This window comes from Anabrus simplex, chromosome 9 (assembly GCF_040414725.1).
Source record: "Anabrus simplex isolate iqAnaSimp1 chromosome 9, ASM4041472v1, whole genome shotgun sequence".
In the NCBI taxonomy this organism is placed as follows: domain Eukaryota; kingdom Metazoa; phylum Arthropoda; class Insecta; order Orthoptera; family Tettigoniidae; genus Anabrus; species Anabrus simplex.
This window is the reverse complement of record NC_090273.1, coordinates 2,664,521-2,690,903: the sequence shown is the minus strand read 5'-3', so window position 1 is coordinate 2,690,903 and position 26,383 is coordinate 2,664,521. Positions and strand designations below refer to the sequence as shown.

At 38.6% G+C, this 26,383-nt stretch overlaps 1 protein-coding gene across 1 annotated transcript in view; it reads left to right on the top strand.

Annotated features, from left to right (window-relative positions):
• Positions 1-26,383, top strand: part of CCT4 (chaperonin containing TCP1 subunit 4) — a 377,714-nt gene that overhangs the window by 126,348 nt on the left and 224,983 nt on the right. The window contains exon 8 of the mRNA XM_067154119.2: positions 20,339-20,435. Coding sequence (XP_067010220.1) covers positions 20,339-20,435 — 97 coding nt within the window. The remainder of the gene's footprint in view (positions 1-20,338; positions 20,436-26,383) is intronic.

Genomic DNA, 26,383 nt, shown 5'->3' with positions numbered 1-26,383 from the left:
AGATTGGAGGGTGTGAAGTTGTACATCATTATGTATATCTAGGTTCCTTACTATCCAATTCTGGTGGTTCCAAAGATGAAATAAAGCGAAGAATTGAAATAGCAAAGGTAGCAATGATCCGTCTGCGGAAGATCTGGAAAGATAACATCACCATTAAGACAAAAAGAGGCTTGTTGAATCTCTAGTCTTCTCAGTCTTCTTGTATGCTGCAGAGACGTGGACCATCCTCAAATGTGATCGTCAACGGATAGAAAGCTTTGAAATATGGTGCTGGAGGAAAATGTTAAGGATTCCTTGGACAGCTCATCGCATGAACACATCAATCCTGAACCAACTTCAGATAAAAGTTCATCTATCGTGTAAGGTCTCTCAGCGGATTGTACACTACTTTGGACTTCAAAAGCTGATTGTTGAGGGCAAAGTCCAGGGAACCAGATAACGAGGACTACTACCAACGCGATGGATTGACATGGTGAATGGCCCTCTACAGTGTTCTCTCAGAGCAACCACATTGAAAGCTTTAGATAGCGAAGAATGGCGGAGTACGATTCATCGGCTGAGGGCTGAATATTATGATAGTCACAACGCCTCAGTCTTGAGGCAAAACGAAGAATAATACATCATTGCTTAAAATATATTTGCCATGCTTACTTACATGACATTTCATTAATCCGAATTAGCAAGAGTCTTCATTCCCTGTAGACAAGGACAATTCGCTGTCACTTTCATCACTAGAATCTTCTCCTAAATTGATGACCATTTTTTCAACGACAGTACCTGCGGTACATTCCAGGTCCCACATACGGCAGTCTTTCTTCACGCACCACGTGCTGGATATGGGAACTCCATTGATCAGCTGTCACCTTACGAAATACTGTCAAGACGTTTACATACGTCACGAAGTTTGGAAGTGGTGTTAAAGCTGGCAACAAAGTTTGCTCTGGCTCCACACCATCTCTATTGGGTTTAATTAACTATATGTGGACAGTCTGAGTACAGAGTAGCCCTCTTGTTTGGCTATGTCTTTTGTTACGTATTTATATGTAATACATTTCATATTATTCCGTATTGAAGAACAATATAATGTAAAACAAAAGATAAAGGTTTCGCCTGTTCAATACTATTTATTGTAACCTTAGGAAAAGTTACCTATATTTCATGAAACGACTGTATTTACTCTTGTATTAGACCCCCTTGGCTTTTCGAGGCGAAGAGAATGAAAAAATAAATCTCTTATACAAGACCCTTAACATAATTTGTCAGAAAACGATTCCACTTCGAAGCAGGTACAAGCCTTATTGCAGCTCTGAAATCACACAAATTTGTGAATAATTTTGTCCCTACGATCCACGCAATGAAAACGTGTGCCAAGGTCATGTGGTACATCTGTGCTTCGTAGTTAAGAAATGTCTGCCTCTGTAGCGTAGGTCTACTGCAGCTTTGATGACGTTGCATAAATAGGTGAATAGTTTCGTGTCCGAGCCGCTGATTGCAAGCGTGCATCAGTCGTCCTATATGTCTGAGTTTTGTAGTTAAGAATGTCTGCCAGCACAATTAGTTGTCATTCTCGGGAGCCTGAAGTTAGATTCCCGGTATCTTATTGCCAGAGGTTTACGAATGGCAGGAAGGTTGAATTGTGGTGAAAATGGTACGTGCAACTCCTTTTCCCTGGGGACCTGTCTAAAAAGAGCTACACAATCTCGGGATGAGAAAACGAGTTGACTTTAGTAGAGAAATATTCTCAGTTGTTGCTGTTAATGTAGCAGGCAACGACATTAACAAAGTGATTGTTTAATATCTCGTAGCTCAGGCCACTATAGGGTTTTTTTTTAAATAGAAGTTTAAAACATTATAAAAACAATCCAATCATAACAATTGTTTTAGTCGCCAACGTACCTCACAAATATTCTTCCTCTTATTATTATTATTATTATTATTATTATTATTATTATTATTATTATTATTATTATTATTATGTCTGTGCTTACTGATTTCTGGAGACGCCAAACAAAACGTACTATGTGCTAATAAAAAACGGAGAGAACAATCGTACAAATTTAAGTATTATGATGATAAAATGCATTGCTACCACCCCTGTAGATATCCATAAGTGCGGCAAACTTTCCTGTTATTTACTTTCAATCTCCAGTCGTGAAACTTCTGGCACAGTGCGAGCACTTGATAGGATACCTAACCTAAACATTGCAGTCTCTCATCTCTTTTACAGCTGGTCAGGTAAATCCTGACGTGATAAATGTGGAGAACGAGCATGAAATATACTTAAAAATAAGGGTTTGTCTTTCAACTGCTGCAGTTTTCCAAAGAACGCTTCGCTTCCAGTCATCATGTATTACATTTACAAGTACAACTCGTAACAAACGCTAGCTGTCATCTGGTTGTTTGGCACGCTTTCCAGTTTCTACAGCATGGCTTTATTCGGAACGAGTGGCTTCTGATACACATACACCAACTGGGAATATAAGAGACCATCTCCAGAAACCATTTGAGAATAGATTCTCACTGTTTGGGCTCCATAGTCGGGAACAAAACTATTTAAAAAAAAAAAAAAAAAAAAGACGGGACCTCGAATCCTCGATTGCAGTGCATGGCTAACGAGAGGCAGTGAAGATGTCGCTAGGAATGACAACACGCCAGTAGCAGGGAAGTTGGCTGCGCAAGACGATAATTCAAATGAAAGCAGTGATTAAGTTTACTCAGGTTTACTGCTCAACTGGCAGAGACAAATAACCGGCCATCCTTAACCATTTTCTCTACAGGGTCGAGTAGGAACCGAGACGAATCTTCATAGCGAGTTCTTATGATCGTATGCCCTTCTTGACGTCAACCTAATCAGAGGAATTGAATCACTTGTTTGAGAAAGCACACGTCCAGTACTACTAGTTTTGAGAAAAAACTGTCTACAGCTTCTAATGTTTGGAATTTGTGTCTGGTATTTATACCAATTATTTATCAGAACTTTCGTGATAATTCTTATCATTTTTGAAACTAAGTTTTCATAAAAAGTGATATAAGGACTGAAAATTACTGGACCTTTAGAAAATAAACTCTTGCTAGCAAATACATAAGGAAATGAGGGAATTTAATGCATACCTACATTTAAGTCACGACATATGACACCTTAATTATGTAATTTTCATCTTTAATTTTCCCTTCATACAACAGCATTAAATCTAAATTCAGAACATATTCCAACATTGTCCGTCTTAACAGTATCGCTTATTACAGTCGGTCAGGGACATCCTCCTTGTTAACGAGAATGTTTTGTCAAGCGCAAGTTCTTCAGACATGTCCTGTCTAACAATAGGCCTGGAGTAAGTTTTCAAGGTTCCAGTAGAAGCCTCATCAGGCAGACATGTACTATATGCTTTCTCTCTGAAAGATGGGAATACATATAATTTTAACATATATGCATTAAATCTATTTTGTTTGAAAACGGACATGAGTAGTTTCTCAAATAACCGATTCAATTAAAAGGCTGCCGGAGTGAGGTCTAGATCCACATTTTATTTCAAAATATCGCCACTAGTCTCGCTGCTGTCGACAGCTAACTCCACTGATAGTTACATCGCGGGTGCATAGATGTCAATAAGAAAGGCCAAGGCCGAGCGAGCGATTCCCTTCTCACCCTTCAGCGTCACATAGTCATGTCACCAGGAAGTTGTGATACAGTACTTGCACGGAGCCTGATGGTATTGACATTTGTACGGAATGCGAACCATTCCAGGAAATTATAGAGCCTGGGTTAGTGCTGAGCAAAACAGTCAAAATAACTTACTGTTTCCGACAAAAATAAATTAATTGGTGTATGGGTTTTAGTGCCGGGAGTGTCCGAAGACAAGTTCAGCTCGCCAGATGCAGGTCTTTTGATTTGACGCCCGTAGGCGATCTGCGCGTCGTGATGAGGATGAAATAATGGAAAAGACACACACCCAGCCCCCACGCCAGAGAAATTAACCAATTATGGTTAAAATTCCTGACCCTGCTGGGAATTGAACCCGGGACCCCTGTGACTAAAGGCCAGCACGCCGGACACTGTTTCCGATGTTGAAATGAAGTAGTGCATCAACCCCGTCCCCGCCTCACGTCTTTCCCTGTACCGGCCATTCAGTGATACATAATATAATTCTATCCAATAAAAATACAAACTGATATAAAAGAAGTGAATTCATTTACGTATTTTTCAATCGCACAGTGATACTTTGGACATACGATAGATTGTAACGCGACCAAGAACAGAATTTTCCAACAATCCTGAGTAAAAAATAAAGCCTTACAAATTTATAACAGTTTTCTTTTCCTTGGAAACAAACAGTTCTGAAATATATAAACAATGTATAAAACATCGCATTGTATATTGTGTTAAAATGTGGATTCGATCAAGTGATGTGTTTTTGGAGACGCAGAGGTGCTGGAATGTTGTCCCGCAAGAGTTCTTTAACGTGTCGACACGAGGCTGACATATTCGAACACCCTCCAATACCACCGCACTGAGCCAGGATCGACCTGCCAAGGGGCAGAAGGCTTGCGTTCCATCCTTCTAGCCGTTGTGAGAGTCTCTTTGTCTTTACAAAGACTGATTTGATGTTCTATGTTTTTGTATAAGTTTTAAATAATAAATGTTACAGCATCGAAAGATTCATTAGTTCTGTATTTCATGACTTAAGTGTAGTGTAATTAGAGTAACTACTAAGCTAAAAAAAAAAAATACCACTTCATTCTCGCTCTCGGCGACGTCAGGCGCTTTAGCCAATAGCAGCGCTGCTCTCCGAAATTACCTATCTGACCTGTGAATCATTCTAGTTACGTTGGAAACCACCATTTCCAAGAAATACAAGGACGGTTTTGTATACCTACCCGTTATGAAACTCTGAAACGGTGCTGGTGAAGAACGCAACTGCTGAGGGGCACTGCAAATTCCTTCTGCAGGTGGGGGTAGTAGAATAACACCTACAGTATCCCCTGCTCTGTCGTAAGAGGCGACTAAAGGGGGCCCCATGGACTCTGAACTTGGGAGTCTGGGTTAGTGACCACTGATTCCTTAGCAGAGTCCTAGCTTTATTTCCACTTACTTTTGCCGGGCTCCTCACTTGCATCTATCCTTAAAGTGTCTTTTTTTTTTTTTTTTTTTTTTGCTTTACGTCGCACCGACACAGATAGGTCTTATGGCGACGATGGGACAGGAAAGGGCTGGGAGTGGGAAGGAAGCGGCCGTGGCCTTAATTAAGGTATAGCCCCAGTATTTGCCTGGTGTGAAAATGGGAAACCACGGAAAATCATTTTCAGGGCTACCAACAGTGGGGTTCGAACCTACCATCTCCCGAATACTGGATACTGGCCGCACTTAAGCGACTGCAGCTGTCGAGCTTGGTTAATCTCCTTTCAGAAGATCGGCTACCATCATAGAGATTCTTGCTTTGGATATTGCTCAGTAGTGGAACAGTTGAACCAAGTTTTCAAATTATCAATCCAAGGAATGCGCTTTCTTCTTGGTCTTCTTTTGCCTTGTATCTTCCCTTGAATAAGCGGCTGCAGTAGACGATATTATCTTCTCTCATCTATCCTATCCGACCACATTTGGTCAATTCTTGTTCTTTTCCGACCCTGATGGTATTACGTAAGGATGCCTTATGGAGTCTTTCATTTCCACGCCCTTCGTGGCCCTTGTCTTTCCTTGACCGATACCTTCATTTTTCGAAGTGTCTGATCCCTTCCATTTTTTCCCCCCTGATTAGAGTTATATAGAGGATGGGTTGCCTAGTTGTACTTCCTCTTAAAACAATCACCACCACCACGACCGCACTGCAACTGAAAAACTGTTATATTCTTTTAACTGTTTCATTCAACAACGGTTGTGTTTCCGAAACGGTTGCGTTCTATCTGTCCCAGCTGTAATGGGTATTACAAACAGTGACATGCGCAGAGCCTCAAGGAGGGTTGTATTGCAGAAACAGGGGAGGTCCGCCTGCAAGTCTCGTATCAAGAGCAATGGAAGCAATGCAGCGGTGAGTTACTGTGCACACTAGTAACAAACGTAGAGTTAAATCCATATCCAGAGACGATTCTAGCCCTGGCAGGTTGGGGGGTTGCGGCCTCAGTTTTAGTGAAATAATTATTTTAAAATTCCTTGATTAATAAAGAAATTGATAATTTACAGATATAATGTATTTGAAATAAACATATTAATGGTTGTATTAATGTTGTCCATTGTATTTTCATAAACATGGTTATTTTTCTTTTGAATTCTGTTATTAAGACTTTCAATTCTAAACACTCCCCCCCCGCCCTCCCTCCCAGTTTTAAGTACCTAGAACCGCCACTGCCCATATTGTAATAGGCTACAACTGCAAGAGGAGCAACATATATTTATAGCAATTAATTCCATTTTTATTCTTATTCTGTCTGTCTGTTAGGTCATCAGCCCAGAGGCTGGTTGGATCCTCAAATAGCACCACCAAAGGTTATAAGGTTATAAGGAAACCGCAAAAACCAATGGCAGCACCAAAATGAGGCATACTAGGCAAGGCGAGGAGTGAGGTAGTTTGCCATTGCTTTCCTCACTGGGTCGGAAAATGCTATTGCAGCACGACTGACCCTATGAGCAACACCTTTCATAACACTCAGATGCACTAGTCGTGCTCTAAATGTCATCATTCAGCACCATCCATACCCCAGCAGCTTCCATATTGTCACAGCCATGGATGAGACTGGGACTTTGGTGAAAGCTATAGAGCGTTCCAACCTTAAATTGCAGTACAGCAGTAATGGGATAATTCTGTCTCGTTCCTTCTCCCATGTTTTGCGGGTAGCGCTGTCCTACTCTAATGCAGCGGGTTTGCCTAATATCCGTAAATCAGAATGTTATCGGTAAAAATGGGTGAATATCGTGTTATGTACAGAATTTCAAGGCGCATTTGATGCCGTTAACAAAAAAATGTAAAAAAATAATTTAGTGTGAAAATGGTAATATAAAGGGAAAGTTTTGCCAAATGCAAAATCTTCATTGCATAGAATTTGTCATAACTCCTATTTTATATTCATAATTTTCCTAATTTTTTTCACTGCTGGTAAAGAAACCTTTCAGCTCGATGTAGATATGTTTATTTTCAAATTTAAATGATAACAAAATGCAGTATGTGTTTATTTTCAGTCATGTTCAGGGAATTTTATGTGCAGGCAGGAAAAAGTCAGTCGCTGACCAAAGTCTTTCCTATTGAATTTGCATGGGGGTTCAAAGCGAGGCAAATGGTCTTCCGATATGGAAGTTATTTTTAGAACAATCCCGAACTTTGTATCTTGCTTAGTTCTTAATTTGTGACAGGAGGAATATCTCCGTGAATTTTGGTTTCACGCATGACTCGTCTGGCTGGCTGGCTGGAGTATCGGTAGTGATCTCCCAAACACGCGCTTTTAACATTTCCAGACGGTCGCATGCAGTGTAGTGCTAATTTTGTCAGTAGTATGTATAATAGTGATTAAATACATATCAGTGACATGTACAATTCTTGAGGGAAAGTGTATTTCGTTTGTGTGGTTCGTGAGTTCGTGCTCATGCGTGCGGATCTAATTTCAAAGAAAAAGTGCAGAAGGATCATGGCGTGGTTAAAGCAAAGCGAACGGTCTTCGGATATGGAAGTTATTTTTAAATCATACCTCGAGCCCTTATCTCGTTATCTCTTAATTTATGACAGGGAGAACGTCTCGTTTGTTTACGTTTCAAGAGTGACTCGGCTGGCTGAGCTTTTAAATATACTGACAGCCGTGTGCAGTGGTGTTCATTCAATTAGTATTATAAGATTGATTAAATAAAGATCAGTGATAATTAACCAATGAAGGTTAAAAACCCGACCTGGCCAGGAATTGAACCCGGGGCTCTCTGGAGCAAAGGCCAGCACGCTAATCATCGTTTAAGCCATGGGGCCGGACAAGATCAGTGATAAATGTATAGTTTTTGAGGACAAGTGGATTGCGTTTGTGTAGTCTGTGTAGTTGTCAGTTCGTGCTCATGCGGGGGTTCTTCGTTCGAAGAAAAAGTGCAGAAGGATATACAATGGATCGTCAAATTAAAAAGAAACGTTCCGTAGGTAAACTCGGGAGATAAGAACGCAATATTATGAGTGTCCTGGATTATTTTTTAAAGACTGTGAATATGAGCAGCGCAATCAGTGAAACAGCTAAAGCTACAGGTTGTTCCGAAAGAACAATCTATGCTATAAGGAAGGAACACAAACATGGTCCTTAGTGAACTCCCGCAAAAAAAAGCAAAAGAGAGTAGGATGGCAGAAAAATGCAAGGAAAATTAAATATGATGAAATTGTGCGAAGTGAAGTGCGTCGGGTTGTTCACTCTTTTATTTGCTAACATACCACCGACATTGAACGTGATTTTGAGTCTGGTAAATGGAGAAGATTCTTTGCCACAATTTTTCAAACTACGTTGTATCGCTTCTTACGTGATACAGGCTTCAGTTATTTAAGACGGGGTAATAAAGCAAATTTCACTGAAACCGATGAAATTAATTGGAGGCACAGATATCTCAGGGAGATAAAACATTTGAGGGCACAAATTAAAGCTATAATTTACACAGTTGAATCGTGGGTAAATATTGGGCAGTTAGTGACAAAAGAATGGAAGGATACGACGGTGAAAAGTGCACGGCAGGCCGCCATTGAAGGGGTGAGTTCGGGACTTAGGCCACCGAAAAGCCGAGTACAGTGATTTGCCTTAGTCCACGCGGGTAATGAACATGTTTTTTTTCCAAATGCTGAACTAACATTTTTGCCATAAAAACATTAGACAATTGGGCAAATTACGTGAATGAAGTAAAGAAAAATGAAAGAGATTTGTGGAAAGCAGACGAATTACAGGACGATGTCGACGATGAAAAGTTTTTAATACGACTTTCTTTATCGTCCGGATCATCCTCAAGTTCATCTTCCGAACCCGATTCATCTAAAGCGGGAACATCAGGCCTTGCAAAAAGGATAGGTGTACGTCCAATGTCTGAGGGCAACGCCAGTGATTAAGGTATGTTGTATTTATTTTACCATCCTACAAATATGAATTCGTGAATGAACGTAAAATTACAAACGAAAAATTTGGAACTGTGACGCCCTGTTTGAGTCACACTTGAGCGTGATCTTCACGAGTCGATTTCGCAACAGCGTGCTCTATCTACGCTGTACTGCAATTTAAGGTTGGAACGCTCTATACACTTACTCTGGCCTGTGCCAAGAGATGGATACAAAAGTACTGTATCCATCAAGAAATGGCAGCAGGCAAATTCTTATTCTACTAAACCTTAAAATCTATGTACAGGGTTATTCACCTAACATGTTAAACGGAAATAACTTCTAAACCATTAAAGATATCGGCCTTTGTTTTCATATTCTTAAATGGTATCCAGGATTTCGTGAAATGGCGTGCTACTTAGTCTCATGGGGTGATTAATACTCGAGATATTGATACTAACCCTATATTTTTTAATGGAATGGGACACCTGGCCTAAAAGTTCAGCTGCGTAAAAGTTCAAATATGTAAGTATTTTCAAAATCTGACAATTACTTTTTGAGATATAAATAAGAACAGCATGCGCGGTTTTGCATGCCACATCTGATGGCGTGAAGTCGGGCAAGGACATATTGACGCGCAAGTAATTTCCTGGGAGTGAGTTCAGCCACAGAACAGATACCAGGCATGTACTGTAAACATAATGTGATGTACCGTAACATACCCTGGGTGTGCAACGTTATTGTATGACTGGCAAACACACAGTGGGGAAGGGAGATTAAAGTTGTTCTGCTTTGTTTTGTTTTGACATCCATGTGTAATAGTTTGCGCTCAGTTTAGCATCTTTTCCCAAGGATGAAAATGGGAAGGATTTGGAAAGGACGTAGGCCGTCGCCTACCACAAAGGTACCTATCCGGCATTTGCCTGGTGTTGAACATGGGACACCATGAAAATCACTTTCAGGTTGGGCAAGGCAGGACTCGAACCTGCTCTCTCCCGAATGCACTCTACTACAGTCACGCTTGAGCTCCGCAGAGATTAATGCGTGTAGAATAAATAAATAAATAAATAAATAAATAAATAAATAAATAAATAAATAAATAAATAAATAAATAATAGTGTTTCTGTCATCTCACCACGATCAGCTCTGAACATCCCACATAATAAGTCAAGCTGTTTGTCTGCTAATGTATAACCTATCCCAACCCAAATAACCCAGCATTTAAAGTTAAAAACTTCATGATTGTTCCGTATTGAATAGAGAAATAAGATGATGTACAATATTATAGGGAAGGATCCACCTTTCAATACTCCGTAGTAAGTTGAACTAAAAAGTAGTTACAACCTGTTTATTGGGACCGGTTTCAACACATTTCAAGTGTCATCATCAGCCAATTAGCGAAGATCTGAAAACAACTAGTACATATGATACAATGTTAATTTTTTGCCTGTATTCAACACGTAGTTGACACGCAATTGTGATGCGGATTATGAGACAAATTATACTCGCCTTCCGCGAGAAATAAACAAGAAGGAATGGCAAATGACATCTAGATATTTAACATATCAGAAAAGAAAGGTAGATTTGAATTTATGGCCAAAACGTAAATACGTAGTAGATCAATCAGAACAGCGCATATAAGTAAAACTTCACACTTTTAATGAATAAAATAAAATTCTCGAGGGGAACTTGTAGTATATAAAAGGGAATATTATAACAATAAAAAAGTGCAGTAGTTTACCTAATCAGAATCTGATAAAGGACGAACTCCTAAGTCGGCCTGTCTTCGATTTCCTAGGTGTTGTTACCAATCCTTGGTGCAGTTGTTTGCTGCGCGCGGATTTAATGCTCCACTCTCCGAAACACCGGTGAACTCGGATGTCAACTTCGCAATGTCCTTTAAAGCTAAAGTCCGGTATTTCTCACAAAATTTATGAAACTCGTTCAATAAAATTGTCTTCTCGCCACTTTTCAAAGGTTTCCCTTTCTAATGTTTAACGAACTCAACTCACCGATCCATATTGTACAAGAACAAGTAATGTCTGTCACTCACTCACGCACTGTATCTGCTTGCTGCTTCCCATGCTCGCAGCTTAACAAATTGCGGGTCAAGCATGAGCGCATGCGGCACTGGCGCTCTTCAATCTGAAATGCTTGTTTATATTAAATAACAATGAATAAAAATCATATTTTGTATATTTTTCTGACTTAAATTATTTGAGGAATTTTTGTATCTAGGATCGCATTAGCTGTGATGTGGCTAACAAACTAGTTTCATGTCTCTGCGCAGGTGTCCCGCTGCAGCACTAATCAGTAAATGTTAACCCATGCACGTGCTTATGTTTACTTAACGACTGGTTCTCTGGGTGAAATCTGTACAGAAGAATGAACTAATTCATTACATTCCACGTACGAAATACGTGGCCTCGTTACCCGGTGTGATAACACGACCGATAGAAAATTCTTCCTGCACACTGTACACACTTGAAACAGACTCACCAGTGAACTTGAATGTTAATTTCATGATATCGTCAATTGAATTGTCGGGATGTTTCCATAAACTTATTAAATACATTTAAGACAAGTCATCTCTATACACTTTTCAGAGATTTCCCCCGCTTATGCTTTACAACACCAGCCATTGACGCGCGATTGAAATGAACGGACTCTTCGTGCAGTTGCACGATTTTCGTCACGGCTGACAGCTACTGATGCGATTTAGGGATTTTCGCAAGCAGATATTGCATATTTAAGTTATTGACCAGAAGCTTTGAACAATAATGTAATTTTCAATCGATAAAATGCTTTTGCATTCAATACTTCATTACAAGTTAATATTCTCATGATTGATCCATATTGAAAGTGACTTAGATGAAGAATATTAGAGGAATATTTATTGGACCACCTATTCAATACATTCCACTTATTGTGGTCCAATAAATATTCCTCTAATATTCTTGATATATTCAATACTTCTTACACTAAACATCAAACTGGCAGAAATAACTTTTATTTTTAAAATTAGAAATGGACTATTTTCTGGGTTTACGAAGAAGGAAAGGAGTGTTAAGCAGTCGAAGCCATGTGGTTTTGTTTATGCTTACTTTATTCTCTAGTCAGAAAGAGTTTACTGCTCTTTGCCTCAGGAAGGCTGTATTAGTCATCGTCCAACATCTGATCCCAGGCAATGCCCGCTACAATCAGGTGGGTATTACCTTCGCTACTTGGTTCTTCTACAGAGGCAGCTAGTTTGGGACAGTTTCCGTGAACACTTGGTGAAAGACACAAAGAAACTTATTCAGGGAATATAAACTGATCTTGTAATTCCTGGTGGACTCTCACATTGTCTACAGCCCTTAGATGTTGCTGTCAACAAGCCCTTAAAGGACAACATGCGTAAATTGTACGCCGAATGGATGGCAGGAGGGGAACATGAGCTGACGCCAGTAAGCAAAATAAAGAGGCTGTCACTGGAACTCCTGTGTGAATGGGTTATGCGGGCATGGGTTATGGTGTCGATGGACGTTACTGAAGATTTTCTTCAAGACGGCATCGCAAATGCGTTGGACGGAAGTCAGGATGATGCAGTATGGGATGGTGACTAGAATGATGCACGCGAGATTAACTCGGAGAGTGAAGGCAGTGACAATGAATATGGTAAGCGTGCCAGTTGTCTTCTTTCAATAATCTAATGCAAATTTTATGTTTATTCGGAAATTTGATCTTTTGCACACAAATCCCAACATATATCGCACGGAAACTGTTCACACTTATTTTCTGTCAAAAAAAGGCGAGTAACATGTGAGCAAATATGGTATGTTTTGTATTGTTGATAACTTAAGATTAGAATTGATGTGTGTATTTTAAAACGTGGTTTGGTCACATGAAGAGGATGCCAGTAAACAGAACTGCAAGGAAGGAATTTGACAGAAAGGTAGAAGGAAGACGACCCGTGGGAAGGCCACGAAGGAAATGGATAGATTTAGTTAAGAGCGATGTACTGCTGAGAGGTCATGATTGGGACAAGTTGATGGAGGAAGAATGGTACAAGGACAGGATGAGATGGAGGAGGCTCATATACCACACCCGGGAAACTGGAGATGGTTTAGGATGATGATGATGATGATGATGATGACATTTAATGTTTTAAAATCATTAATCAAAACATTTCAACAGCTAGTATAGATGTCTATAAAATTATTTTATTGTGTCAAGTTAGGAATTTAGGATTATAATGATGTAACAAGTCCAAGAGTATGTGTGGTACTTTTATGCTGCTAAAGAAAACAAATAAGAAACGATATTTCTCCATTAACAGCTAGATAATTTGCTACTTGGTTAGAAAACATTATAAACATTGTTTGCTGATAGCCTGGTTCCGCGCATGATGCATGAATTTGGGACAACAGTAGGCTGTCGTAGTGAATCTTGAGCATAGTGTATGTCTGTAACAAAATATCGGGGCATTATCTATATACAGTGAAACCTCGTTAGTATGTTTCTCATTAACACGTTTTTCCGCTTAGCATGTCGTAAATTTGAAGTCCCGACGCCCATTGTATTAAATCTGTATAAAAAATACCTCACTTAACACGTCACGATTTTTCACCTTTGATGTTTAGTATGATCATATATTCCCCAGACCTGAAAGTATTCTTTGTCATCCCTTGTGTATGTAATGTGATTTCCAACAGAGATAAGAGCCCTCGTCACGGGTCGGTCGGAGAAAGTTGCGTGATAAGAGTAATGACTTTGAATTCTCGAACACAGAGTATATTGCGCCTTCGAGGGGCAAGCTGTTAGCTTGGGTAAAGTTGAGTTTTGCATAATTGATTGGCAGCAAAGACTTTACACTAGAACAAGACAGGACAGTGCTAAGTACAGTAATAGATTTCCACTGCGGCTAGGAGCGCTGAATTCAGTTTTCACGAGTTTGTTTTTCTTCAAATCTGTCCTGTTGACATACGTGGCTTATGGCTGGAGACATCCGATATTATGTGTATGGATGTTACCGCCACAAATTGTGTAACGGAAGTGTAACTGTAGCAACTGTGTAGCCTTTGTTGGATGGTCATGACCAAGAGACATATCTATGATCATTTCATTTTCTCAAAGGGGAAAAGTGTTTTATTTTTTGCCCTATGTTCTTTGTTCTGTGGAAGGGTCTTTGTTGTCAGTGAGGTTGTTGAATAACCCAGTGCACTTGATTGTGCTTGTAGCCTATTTCACATTCCAATCAAAAGTTAGAAATTTATTTATTTCGTTTCTATTTTGCATATACGCATTTTCAATTGTCTTGGTTACCCTAAATAGTGTTCAAAGTAAAAGGTTTTAATGTTCGCGCCAACTCTACGCGCTTAAGACGTGGATTTCTATCTACTTCTTGAAGGATTTTAATTTTTTCTTCATTAGTGAGGGGTTTCACAACCCTTTTCTTATTCATAGCTAGGCCATCACAGGACAGATACCGTATGTACCACGCTACTGACCTCACGATTATCCTATTAGTCCGTAAGTAGGCTGTCACTTGACAGATTCTTTTTACCACTCAACTCAATAAATTGAACGTAATGCCAATAACTGTTCTTGTGATAAGATGATTTAAATCAAAGAGAAATGAAAGTCCACAGCCTATTTCCAGTCATTTGACTGGGTCAGGAATGGAATGAATGAAGCCCCCATATAGCGGCAAGGATGGGAATTGTGCCCGTTGCTGAAGCTTGTTGCACTCCTCTGGGCTAATGATTAGTGAATGATTAATGAAATGCTGGAGAGTGTTGCTGGAATGAAAGATGACAGGAAAAACTGGAGTGCCCGGAGAAAAACCTGTCCCGCCTCCACTTTGTCCAGCACAAATCTCACATGGAGTGGCTGGGATTTGAACCATGGAACCTAGCGGTGAGAGACCGGTGCAGTGCAGCCTGAGCCACAGAGGCTCCTAAATCAAAGAGAATGAGTAGATTTAGATCAGTGTGGTACGACTGAAGTTAAAGTAAGTCTATAGTGCAGCATTAGCAAACCTTCGACAGGTCATTTGTGGGTGCCATTAAAAAATAAGGCTTCCGTATACTGTATCCCATTAAAAAGTTACGTAATGCGGTGTACCATTCATACAAAAGTACAAACTGCTAGTTTGACAGTTGGCACGCTGGCATGGGCGAGTCTGTCCGAACCAATGCAGACTACTGCCAAAGTTTTGTGTTCAAGATGGCGGCTTAAGGCGCTTAATCGCGTATGGAGAGTATAACCTCGCGAGAAATTCATGCTCGAACAAAATGACCAGAAAACCGTGTTTAATTACCCACTGGTCAGAAACCTAAGGCTTCAACTAACAATTCATTATAAAATTGATTTAGGAAGAAACTGATCTGGTATAATATATAGGTACTGGAGCTACTTTTATTAGCCAAAGGGCAAAAGAATGTCATATCTGTTCTTCCGTGTTTTTCACATCTTTTAATAATCTCTTGTTACTTTAACAGGCTCCGGTAGAGATATATTGATATTTGTTCTCTAGACTTCTCTCACTTCTATTGCTCTCCTTTATCTCTTGAAACATTACACACACAGTGTAAAATTTACTAATGTGTAAAGTGATACCATCTCCCTGTTGGATAGTTTTTAATGGGCTATTCGATAGGACGTTTTCTTGTTAACACAATTTTTTTCTTCGTCCCCTACAGAAACATACTAACGAGGTTTCACTGTATATATAAAATAATTTGTCCTGACTGACTGACTGACTGACTGACTGACTGACTGACTGACTGACTGACTGACTGACCTGACTGACTCATCATCGCAGAGCCAAAACTACTCGACATAAATTAAATTTTTGGGATATATTCGTATTTCAATGTAGGTGCTCACTAAGAGAGGATTTACGCATATTCCTTCGCTAAGAGGGTGAAAAGGGGGTGAATTTTTAAAATGAGTGTATCTCTTGAACCCATGACCTTTGAGTTATAAGGAGCTAGAGTCCTAAATTACATAAGGCACCATATAAATTACAAATCATGAGGAGCCCTAGTCTCTGATAATCTTCGAAACATCATCCACGTGTGTTGTCTATGGACCACCACCACCACTTTTCAATCTTACCCGTATTTCCATGGGTTTCTGATTTTGACTCTGCTGTCAGGTTTTTCCACAGATGTTTGACTTGCTTTTCACTCTGTTTACCGTTGCTCTAAGCACTGAATTCATCTGTCACTAATTTCCAGGGATTCCATTCTCTATCCAGCATCTTTGTCATGTTCTTGCACTTTATGACCTTTGGATGGATGTCCGTTATCTCTGCTGATGTCATCTTCTTCCGTACATGTTTGTCCTTTTTCCTATGGCATGTAAATTCATTCATAGCTCTAAACAAAACTCGTAATTTTTATTTTTTTTTAACTCTGCTAGTAACAAATGCTACTTCTGTTTAAAGTTAAAACCTTCATGATCGTTCCATATTAAATAGAGAAATAAGATGTACAATATTAGAAGGATCCACCTTTCAATACTCCGTTGTAAGTTGAACTAAAAAGAAGTCACAACTTGTTTATTGGAACCGGTTTCGACACATTACAAGTGTCATCATCAGCCAAATAGTAAAATAGGGCAAGATATAAAGATCTTAAAACAACTAATACATTGAACACAGGCAAAAAATTAACATTGATTCATATCGTAGCAATTCAGTTAATGTCCAAAACGCAATGATCGTAGTCAAGAGAGTAAACAGAACATCATTGTCTTGCGCCGAAAACAAATATAGTTGAAGTTCACAAGCATGTCAAGTATGCACTTATGTAGAGTCGTTGCTAGACAGGTCTTGTAAGCATTTGTTTCTCAGGCCGAAGAGTAAAAGGTGACGTAATTGAAGTCTTAGGAAAACAGTGTAGGATTTAATTTCGTCAAATTCAAAGTAGGTATATAAGTTTGAAAATAATTTAAAACATTAAAAAGAATAAAGTCAAATAAAAATATATTAAAAATAGGAAGAAATAATAAAAGAAAATTGCAATGTGAGTTTCAACTCGAAACAACTTGCCGTAGTAATTGATAGATGAATGGGAGATGATAAGTAGAGAAAAGGTTGGGGAACGTTTATTAGAGGGTGGTGGTGGTGGTGGTGGTGACTATTGCTATTAGAGGAAGTACAAATGGGTAAATATCTTCTATATAACACTAAACCGAGGAAAAAAGAGGAAGAGGTCCGACACTTTGAGAAATGAAGATATCGGTATAAGGAAGACAAGGGCCACGAAGGGCGTGAAAATGAGACTCCCTAGCCCTCGCAAACCTAATAGCGTCGGGGTGGGAAAAGAACAAGAGTTGACCAAGGGAGGTCGGACAGGATAGATGAAAGTGAGGAGCCTGGCACAAATAAGTGGAAGCAATGCCAGGACTCAGCTAAGGGCCCCGTGGTTGCCAACCCACGCTCCGAAGTTCAGAGCCCCTGGGGCTTAGAGGGTGGGAGGGAAAAGGAAGGAACAGGGAGGGGGGAACTAAGGAGGATCAAGGGGGGTGTTGCGGAAGGGGGAAGTGGCATGAGAGGGTGTTGTGTAAATTGTGAAAGATTGATCTCTTACTTGTTGACTTAAGGTTATTTAAAATGGAGATGAGAAAATCGAAAAGGGCATTGGGCTTCTCAGAAATATCATTCAGATTAAGATTTGGATTGAAAAACTGGTCAAGGTGTATAAAACAGTTTTCGGTGATGTCTAGGAGAGGGCCTTTATTTAGAGTGCTGAGAATTTCAATATCCTGGTTTATCGTAGTGAAAACATGTTTTGTGTCATGTATGTGTTGTCCCACTGCCAAAAATCTGTTGTGCTTTATTGCATTAACGTGTTCAAGGTACCTAATTTTGAAGTTACGACCAGTTTGACCTATGTAAGAAGAATTACAGTTGTGGCACTTAAAACGATATACGCCTGATTTAGAAAAGACACTTGTTCTATTTATGGAGTTGGAGTTATGTAATAATTCAAGGTTTCTATTATTAGTTCGAAAAGAAATCATGGTATTATGTTTTTTGAAGACATTAGCTATACTGTAGGTATTTGTATTGAATGTGAATGTGGTGTAAGCAGCTGGTTTAGGAATATCTTTTAAGAGTGTTGTGTTAGGGCAGTGTCTAAATTTGTTAATGATTTGTTCAATAAAATATGTATTATAACCATTAAATTTGGCAATGGAGCAGATGATGTTTAGTTCTTTATTTAAGTTATCTTTTGATAGCGGAATTTTGAAGGCACGGTTAACCATACTGTTGTATGAGGCACGTTTATGTGACTGTGGGTGAAAAGAGTCTTGTTTTATGGTATTAGCTGTATGTGTGGGTTTTCTATAAATCATATATGATAATGAGGAAGGTAATCTGCTTATTGTTATGTCTAGAAAATTGATTTGTTTTGTTCTGTTTCAAGAGTGAATTTATTATGCGGATCAATTTTATTGAGGCTATTAAGAGTAGAAGCTGCATTGATAACTATCATCCAGTATCACAAAAGTGTCATCTACATATCTAGCCCAAAATAATACATGTTTAAAGTCATCATTGTTATCAATGAAATTGTTCTAAAAAGTCTAGGTATATTTCTGTAGGATCCCTGAGGCTGGACAACCCATAGCCAAACCATCTTGTTGATAAATTATATTGTCAAAGATGAAGTTGTTAGTAACTACTGATTTTAAGATGGTCATAAAAGCATTAATTTCAAGTTTGCTTAAGCAACTATATGTGTTTAAATTATTTTCAATAATAGGAAATAATTTTTTGATATTAATACTGGGATACATATTGACAATATCGAAAGAGTGTAGAGAATGGTGTGGTTGGATTTTAAAGTAATTTAATTTCTCAACTAGTTATATGGTGTGTTTTACAGACTTATTCGATAAAAATTTGTAATTATTCTTAAGAAATTTATGAATGAATTGTGCTAATTTGTAAAGTGGGCTTGGTCTGTAATTAATAATTGGTCGAATAGGGACGTCAGTCTTATGAATTTTAGGGAGAGATTTAGCGGTTGGCAGGCCTCTTCCTCTTTTTTCGTCGGTTTAGTGTTATATAGAAGATATTTACCCATTTGTACTTCCTCTAATAGCAATAATCACCACCACCACCACCCTCTAATAAACGTTCCCCAACCTTTTCTCTATTATCTCCCATTCATCTATCAATTACTACGGCAAGTTGTTTCGAGTTGAACCTCACGTTGCAATTTTCTTTTATTATTTCTTCCTATTTTTAATATATTTTTATTTGACTTTATTCTTTTTAATGTTTTAAATTATTTTCAAACTTATATACCTACTTTGAATTTGACGAAATTAAATCCTACACTGTTTTCCTAAGACTTCAATTACATCACCGTTTACTCTTCGGCCTGAGAAACAAATGCTTACAAGACCTGCCTAGCAACGACTCTGCATAAGTGCATACTTGACCTACTTGTAAACTTCACCTATATTTGTTTTCGGCGCAAGACAATGATGTTCTGTTTACTCTCTTGACTGCGATCATTGTGTTTTGGACATTAACTGAATTGCTACGATATGAATCAATGTTAATTTTTTGCCTGTGTTCAATGTATTAGTTGTTTTAAGATCTTTATATCTTGCCCTATTTTACTATTTGGCTGATGATGACACTTATAATGTGTTGAAACCGGTTCCAATAAACAAGTTGCGACTTCTTTTTAGTTCAACTTACAATGGAGTATTGAAAGGTGGATCCTTCTAATATTGTACATCTTCTTATTGCTACTTCTGTATCGGAGAATGTGTTCTTTTTTAGTAACTAAGAGTAAATCTTATTTCAGCTCTCTGATGTTACTCCCAGAGTAAATAGCTCTCGTAGTAGTTCACTTCCATATTATGAACTTCTTCTGGAGTAATATACTGATAGAGGAGGTGGAAAGTATTGTAAGTAATGGAAAGGAACAAACAAGTACAATTCAAGTATACAAAGATAGTGTCCTAATGACTGGTCAGTGTGGGAAGAAATCTCAAAAGGACAATGGCAATTTACATTGGGGAGTAGAGAGAGCCAGCCTGTATGGAGATAGTCCTTGTTCTTTTGTATTTTCCATCTATTTCTCTCTCTTCCCACACTGACCTGGCATAGATTTTTTTCCTATTATGCACTCCTTTCGATGTTTCTATCCTTGTGTGTATGGAAGTGAGAATGGCTGAAGAAGGAAGTTATAGCTGTGTATCAAGTGAAGTGTGTTTGAGAATATTCTGAAGTTGGTTTCTATGTTTTTTAAACTGGCTATTCAAGATTAACTCATCTTGTTTCTTTATTTTAACAGGGATGCAGTTAGCGACCTTGCCATCCATTTTCTGGATAAAATTAAAGTAATGGTTATCAAAGACGTGGAAAGAGAAGATATAGAATTTGTTACTAAAGTAAGTCTGTTGCCAAATGGCCATATTTGTGTACTAATTCCACCTTTTTTGAGTTTTATTATCCTGTGGACATTCTAGGAGCTTGCAACATGTTTTAATAGAACTAACTCTTTTTGTATTTATTTGTTCCATTGTTGTGATATTGAACTGTTCTAGTCCAATCTTGTTTGTTAACAGCTGCAGAAAAAGTTATCTAGTAGAAGTCCACTATAGCGAGAATTCATAACAGTGTAAAATTTACTCGCTATACGGATTGTTATATCCTATTTTTGTAGAAGTCACGAAAAGCCCTGTACACATTAAAATCTCTATGAAACGGCAATCACTTGCATTTTTACAGATGATATCCACACTACGGCGTACTTATTTGTTATTTTTAAAAATCCGATACTACATGAAAGTATATGTGTAATTTCGTCCAAGATGACTGAATATAGTATCGCCATCTAAGGCCATACACTAAATGGTAAATAACACCGCCCGATTGTGTTCTTTTAAGGCTCATCACTGCTGCCAACATGACTAGTTACATATTAAAATCACCAGACATAACCATAACAAACTAACCTCAATGTATAAGCATCAATAATGAAAGTTTCCTTAGCCCAGTAAATGATAAAAGTTAAGATGAAATGAATCAAGATATTCATAATTAAGCCGGTTTCCACGTTCATTGAGGAATTAAGCGAAATAAACACACTTCCTCACTCTCACTCAAATTAGTTGCACATTTCTGCCTTTATTTTGATATATGCATTACTATAACCATATTTTTTAAAAAGAGGAGTGTCTTAAACGATGCGATTTATTTAATAAGTCTTTGCAGTGTGATTTTCGAAAGTTCCAGAAATTACTTAGTGCCTTTCCTTTCTTTTGTGCGAACGTTTCTTCCTCTCTTCAATAACCAGTAAAGGAGAGAGATTATTGGGCATATTTTCAATTTGCAGGCTGGTTATATCTTTAAGCTTATCCAGGAGACATATAGGAGAAATAATGTGCTAAGCTATGTGAATGGAAATTAGGTCAGCGTTGAAGCTCACTGCGTAATTGAGAATAATAATGTTATTAGTGCTACTAACTACTTCTATGGTTTTCATAATCGCCGAGGTGCCAGAATTTCGCCCCACAAGAGTTCTTTTACGTACAGGTAGGTCTACAGACATGCGACTGTTGTATTTGAGCACCTTCAAAAACCGCCGAACTCGAACCCACCAACCTGAGCTATTATGAACATTAAAATAATAATTTACACCACCTTTCTAATACAGTGGAACCTTGGATTGCGAGCATAATTCGTTCCGGCAACATGCTCGTAATCCAAATCGCTCATATATCAAAGCAAATTTTCCCATAAGAAACTATTGAAACTCAGATGATTCGTCCACAACACAAAAACATTTATTCGCATAACATTTCTAAAACAAAATATAACGTAAAACAATTAAACTGCACTTTACCTTACAATAGAATCATTGTTGGTGTGAGGGAGACGAGAGATGACATGAGAAGAGTTACTGTGTAGCACGAATTTCACTAACGGAATCACTGCTCTCGGTTGGCTCATTGGAAGTGTTTTCTTTTCGTGCAACTTTAACGAGGAACCTGTCCAATGACTGTTGCTTTTGCCTCTTTTTGAGGATTTCACGAAAATGTGACAATGCACTGTCATTGAACAGATTCATCCACTGTAATCATCTTCTTCCAACCGAATTCCTTTTTAGCCTTCTTTTCGTTCACAGGGCCCATCGTTGCAGAACAGTTATATCACAGACGACAGAAACAAAACACGTACACTCGTACGGTGTTGACTATGCGAGCGAGGCACACCAACTGAAGTCCAGCATGGGAAATGATTACCCACACTTTCCCAGGAAAGAGAGTGGCAGGGGGAGGGGAAAACAAAGGTACAGGGGAGGCGGAAACGTACGTACACGTGACGCTCATATTGCGAAACCTCGCTCGCTTATCGAGTCACAATTTATTTAAAATATTTGCTCGTCTTGCAAAACACTCGTAGACAAAGTTACTTGCAATCCGAGGTTCCATTGTGCTTATCTTTCCTTATATTTAGGATATAAACATTACAACTGGTGTTGTAAGTTGGGACATGTTTCGCTTAACTGTCGTAAGCCGAAATAAATCTTAGCCTAAAGTTAGGTCAGGGCCCCGAACCTAGTGTTCTTAAATATATATGGTGCCCTAAGATTCAACATTTACATTATAGAAAATCAAATGGGTTAAAACTAGTGTGAAAACATATAAGAATATTCATCATGGCTGAGAGAAATGCACATAATCGTGTTGACAGAGATTAAAAACATGAAGTAAAACATGAAGTACAACATAGAGTTGGTAGTGAAGTAATTAAAATCATATAGGATACCGTTGCTACCAGTCAGTCAATAAGAATGTTCATACATAAAAATGATTATTATATTCTTTGGTATGAAGAAGGTAATTTATGACAGATTTATTACTTGCAAACCTGAACTATATCATTCAAGCTAGTCATTCATTCTCTCCTTCACTCACTTAAATTTAATTTAAACATTTCCTGCCTTTATTTTGATGTACACATTACTATAACCGTATTCTTAAAGGGGGGGAGGGGAGAGAGAGAGAGAGAGAGAGAGAGATCTATATTGCAATTTCCACAAGTTCATGGCCTTACCACGTAGGACCTATCTTTCCTTCCTTTTGCTTGGATGTTTTATTCTTCTTCAATAAGCACTAGGAGACGGGAGGCCATTTTAAACATATTTTTAGCTTGCAAGTTGATGTATCTCAAGCTTACCACATTATGGAAACCCAGGAAAAGTACAAGGGCACAACATTAGCAGATTTTTATATATGCAGAGATGCCAACTATTATGATTCAATAGTAATAATTACGAATTACCCATCACAATTACATCTTTATGAATCGCACAACACAAATTAAGATTTTTGGTTGATTTTTAAATCCAAGTGTATGAAGTGTTCAAAACGTTACGCGGAATGTCATTACAGCTTGAATTCTCAAAATATTTTTTTTCAGATTTCTCAGTAACAATTTTCCTGTCCCTCATTTAAGAATATTTCGAGTTTTTATGCGCCGAACGTAGTGTGTGCTTACAGTACCGGTAAAGTAGGCACCTGTGAAGTAGTAGTTGCAGAGTAGTTGTGTTTGTTCGTCACATGACCAGACTTCCATGCAAATACAGTACGCGAACCTTTTCTTGATACCTGAGTTCATATTGCTGAATGGGAACTTGGGGTCAAGAAAAGGTTCACGTACATATGAGAGTTTTTTGCGGCAAAGTGGGGACAAACTCAGTTTAATTGTGAATACTATGTGCGTGACTGTTGTAAGAAGTATTGATTGCGATTTTGGTTGTCAAATTTACATATATTGCTCTTTAGGATATATGCTAATCATGTGTTACAAAATGCAAAAGGTTTGAAATAATGAAGCAAATTCTTGTGCAGGAAAATACGTGCAGTGACTTTACCATGATTAGTGACGCTAGTACTAAACCAAAAATAGTTCAAAAAATTTAGGGAGGAATACTTAAAGAATGGCCCTCTTTACTGCGTTCCTCAAAATATCATTCACACGTGTTTTGTAGTGTGTGTAGCCGCGATTTTTTCAGTTGCGCATGGTGAGGAAGAACAAGACTGAGTTCCGTGCTAATATGAGCACCGAACTGTTAATTGCTCTCTTAGTGCAGAGGATGCACATGATATAAAAATGAAAAGCATGTCACCAGTGTACGTTTACCTAACAGCAACTACAAGCTGCTAAGGGAGCAACTACAGTACTCAACAAAAGAAATGATCCTTCAACCTCCACTCAGATATGTACTGCAGATCACCTGTTACTTAGCAGGTAAGAATCGTACTCTTTATATGGCAGTCTTTGAATATCTGGTTGAATTGGATGTTCATTGATTTTTCAATGATCTTCAAGTTAGTCAAGTCTCGGGGGGGGGGGGTGAATACGGCCGCCGCCTCCCACCCCACCCCCCGGGCCCGAACGGCTGCATTACGGATTGCCTTTCTTAAAAGTTGGCATCTTTGTATATGTATTGGCTTAAATCACACTGAAGACAGGTTGTAAGGCAAGAATGGGATAGCAATGAGGTCTAGGACTTAAATTATACAGTTTGGATTTCTACCATAGAGCGACCCACTTACCTGTATATGGATCTTCAGTTCTTTAATTACACATATATGTAAGAACATTATGTACCTTAATAAAAGATACTTCCCTAGTCTGTAGTATAATTGGTGCAGGTTTAACAAATATAATGATGCTGCACGTTGTCAGCATGTAGGTCGTCAGCCCCTAATGGCATGAAATGAGACTGAATGTAATGACAATTTAAAAGTTCAAAATCATCCAGTGACCAGAATAAAAAACATGATGATGAAGAATGAACGGATGCATATGAATTTAAAACAAGTGGATCCAACCCAGAAACTATCATAAACAATAGTATTACTGACCATGAGACTGCTTCTAAACTACAGTCCTGAATCGAGGATGCTTGTTGTCTAAAGGGGTCCAAAATGCAGGTCAACGGCCCCTCATAATGGTACTTATTGCTAGTCACGTAGAACTATGATATTTGTCATGTTGCAGTACTATTCAAAACTAGTGTAGACTCACGGTGTTCCACACATCATGGTACTACTCGCAAGTATTGTACTTCGCACAGGTAACGCAAACCCATGGTGTTCCTCACCTAGGTGACTAATCATGGGCATTGGTATTCCCATGGTGTTTCTCATATAGTGGGTACTAATCGCAGGCAGCGCAGACCCACAGTGTCGCTGATATAGTGGTACTATTGCAAGTTATAATTATATTTAAAAAAAAATACTGGTACTAATCACAGGCAACGCCCAGACCCATGGTGTTTCTCACAATGGTACTAATCACAGGTACTGGAAAACCAATACAAACTCGCCTTATGTTGCTACTAATCACAAACCTATAGTGTACCTAACATAGTGCCACTCATTGGCGTGCAATGAACCCCATCTACCCCAGGGCTGCTGGGGTAAAGAACTTTGTATTAACATTTTCTAATTATTTCTTTGAACACTTTTTATAATGTTTAAAAAATTGTGATCTAAGCCAAGCCAAGTACAGCTGTCTCGACAATCTGCTCTCACTACCGCAATTCAGCTTCTCCAATGAGCTGGGTTTCTCTTGCCCGGTGCAAAAGAGCTACATCAGCGAAATTAAAGATCGCTTGGGTGACGCATGCACTTGAAGCTTCCTTGTCCTGGGAGCGGGGCGAAGCTGTAGGCCCTCCCCCAACAGCAATTTACGGCGACAGGCCAGCTAGCTTAGGTAAGGTAATGTTAGTTTTAATACTCAACACTCAGTCTCAGAGCCAGTTTATGAAATCAGTTCTAATATAGAAGAATATATTTTAGTCTTGGGTTTCGGCATGTATGCAGTTTTTTTGAGCAATTCATTGATGGTACGTCTAGAGTATGTGTTCTGATAGGGGCAGAAAAATATTTAGGTTGCCCAGCATGAACACAACAGAGATAAGTGCGAAGTAAAAGAATTTTGTATTTGGCTGTCTGTGATACTAGTATATAGTGAGAGTTCCTCTTGGATTATAGGTGAAGGTTTCGCGAGTTCAATGGCGTTCTTCATGAATATAACGTGTGTTATACGTCGTGACGTCAATGATGCATGTACACTCAGTATGAGAGTGAAACTATAAAACTTCAGCAACGGTAAAATACCAGTTAAATTTTGCTGATTAGTTTAGGTTAGGCTTTTTAAGTAATAGTCCCAGTGTATTTTTATGAAAACTATGACTGTACTATCACGAAGCGTCACCAGATGAAACTGTAAGTACATTGTTTAAACTCTGCTATTGATTGTTATGATGGTGTCATCACTGCGATGAACATCAAAGTGGAAGTATGTGCAAGCATGTGGT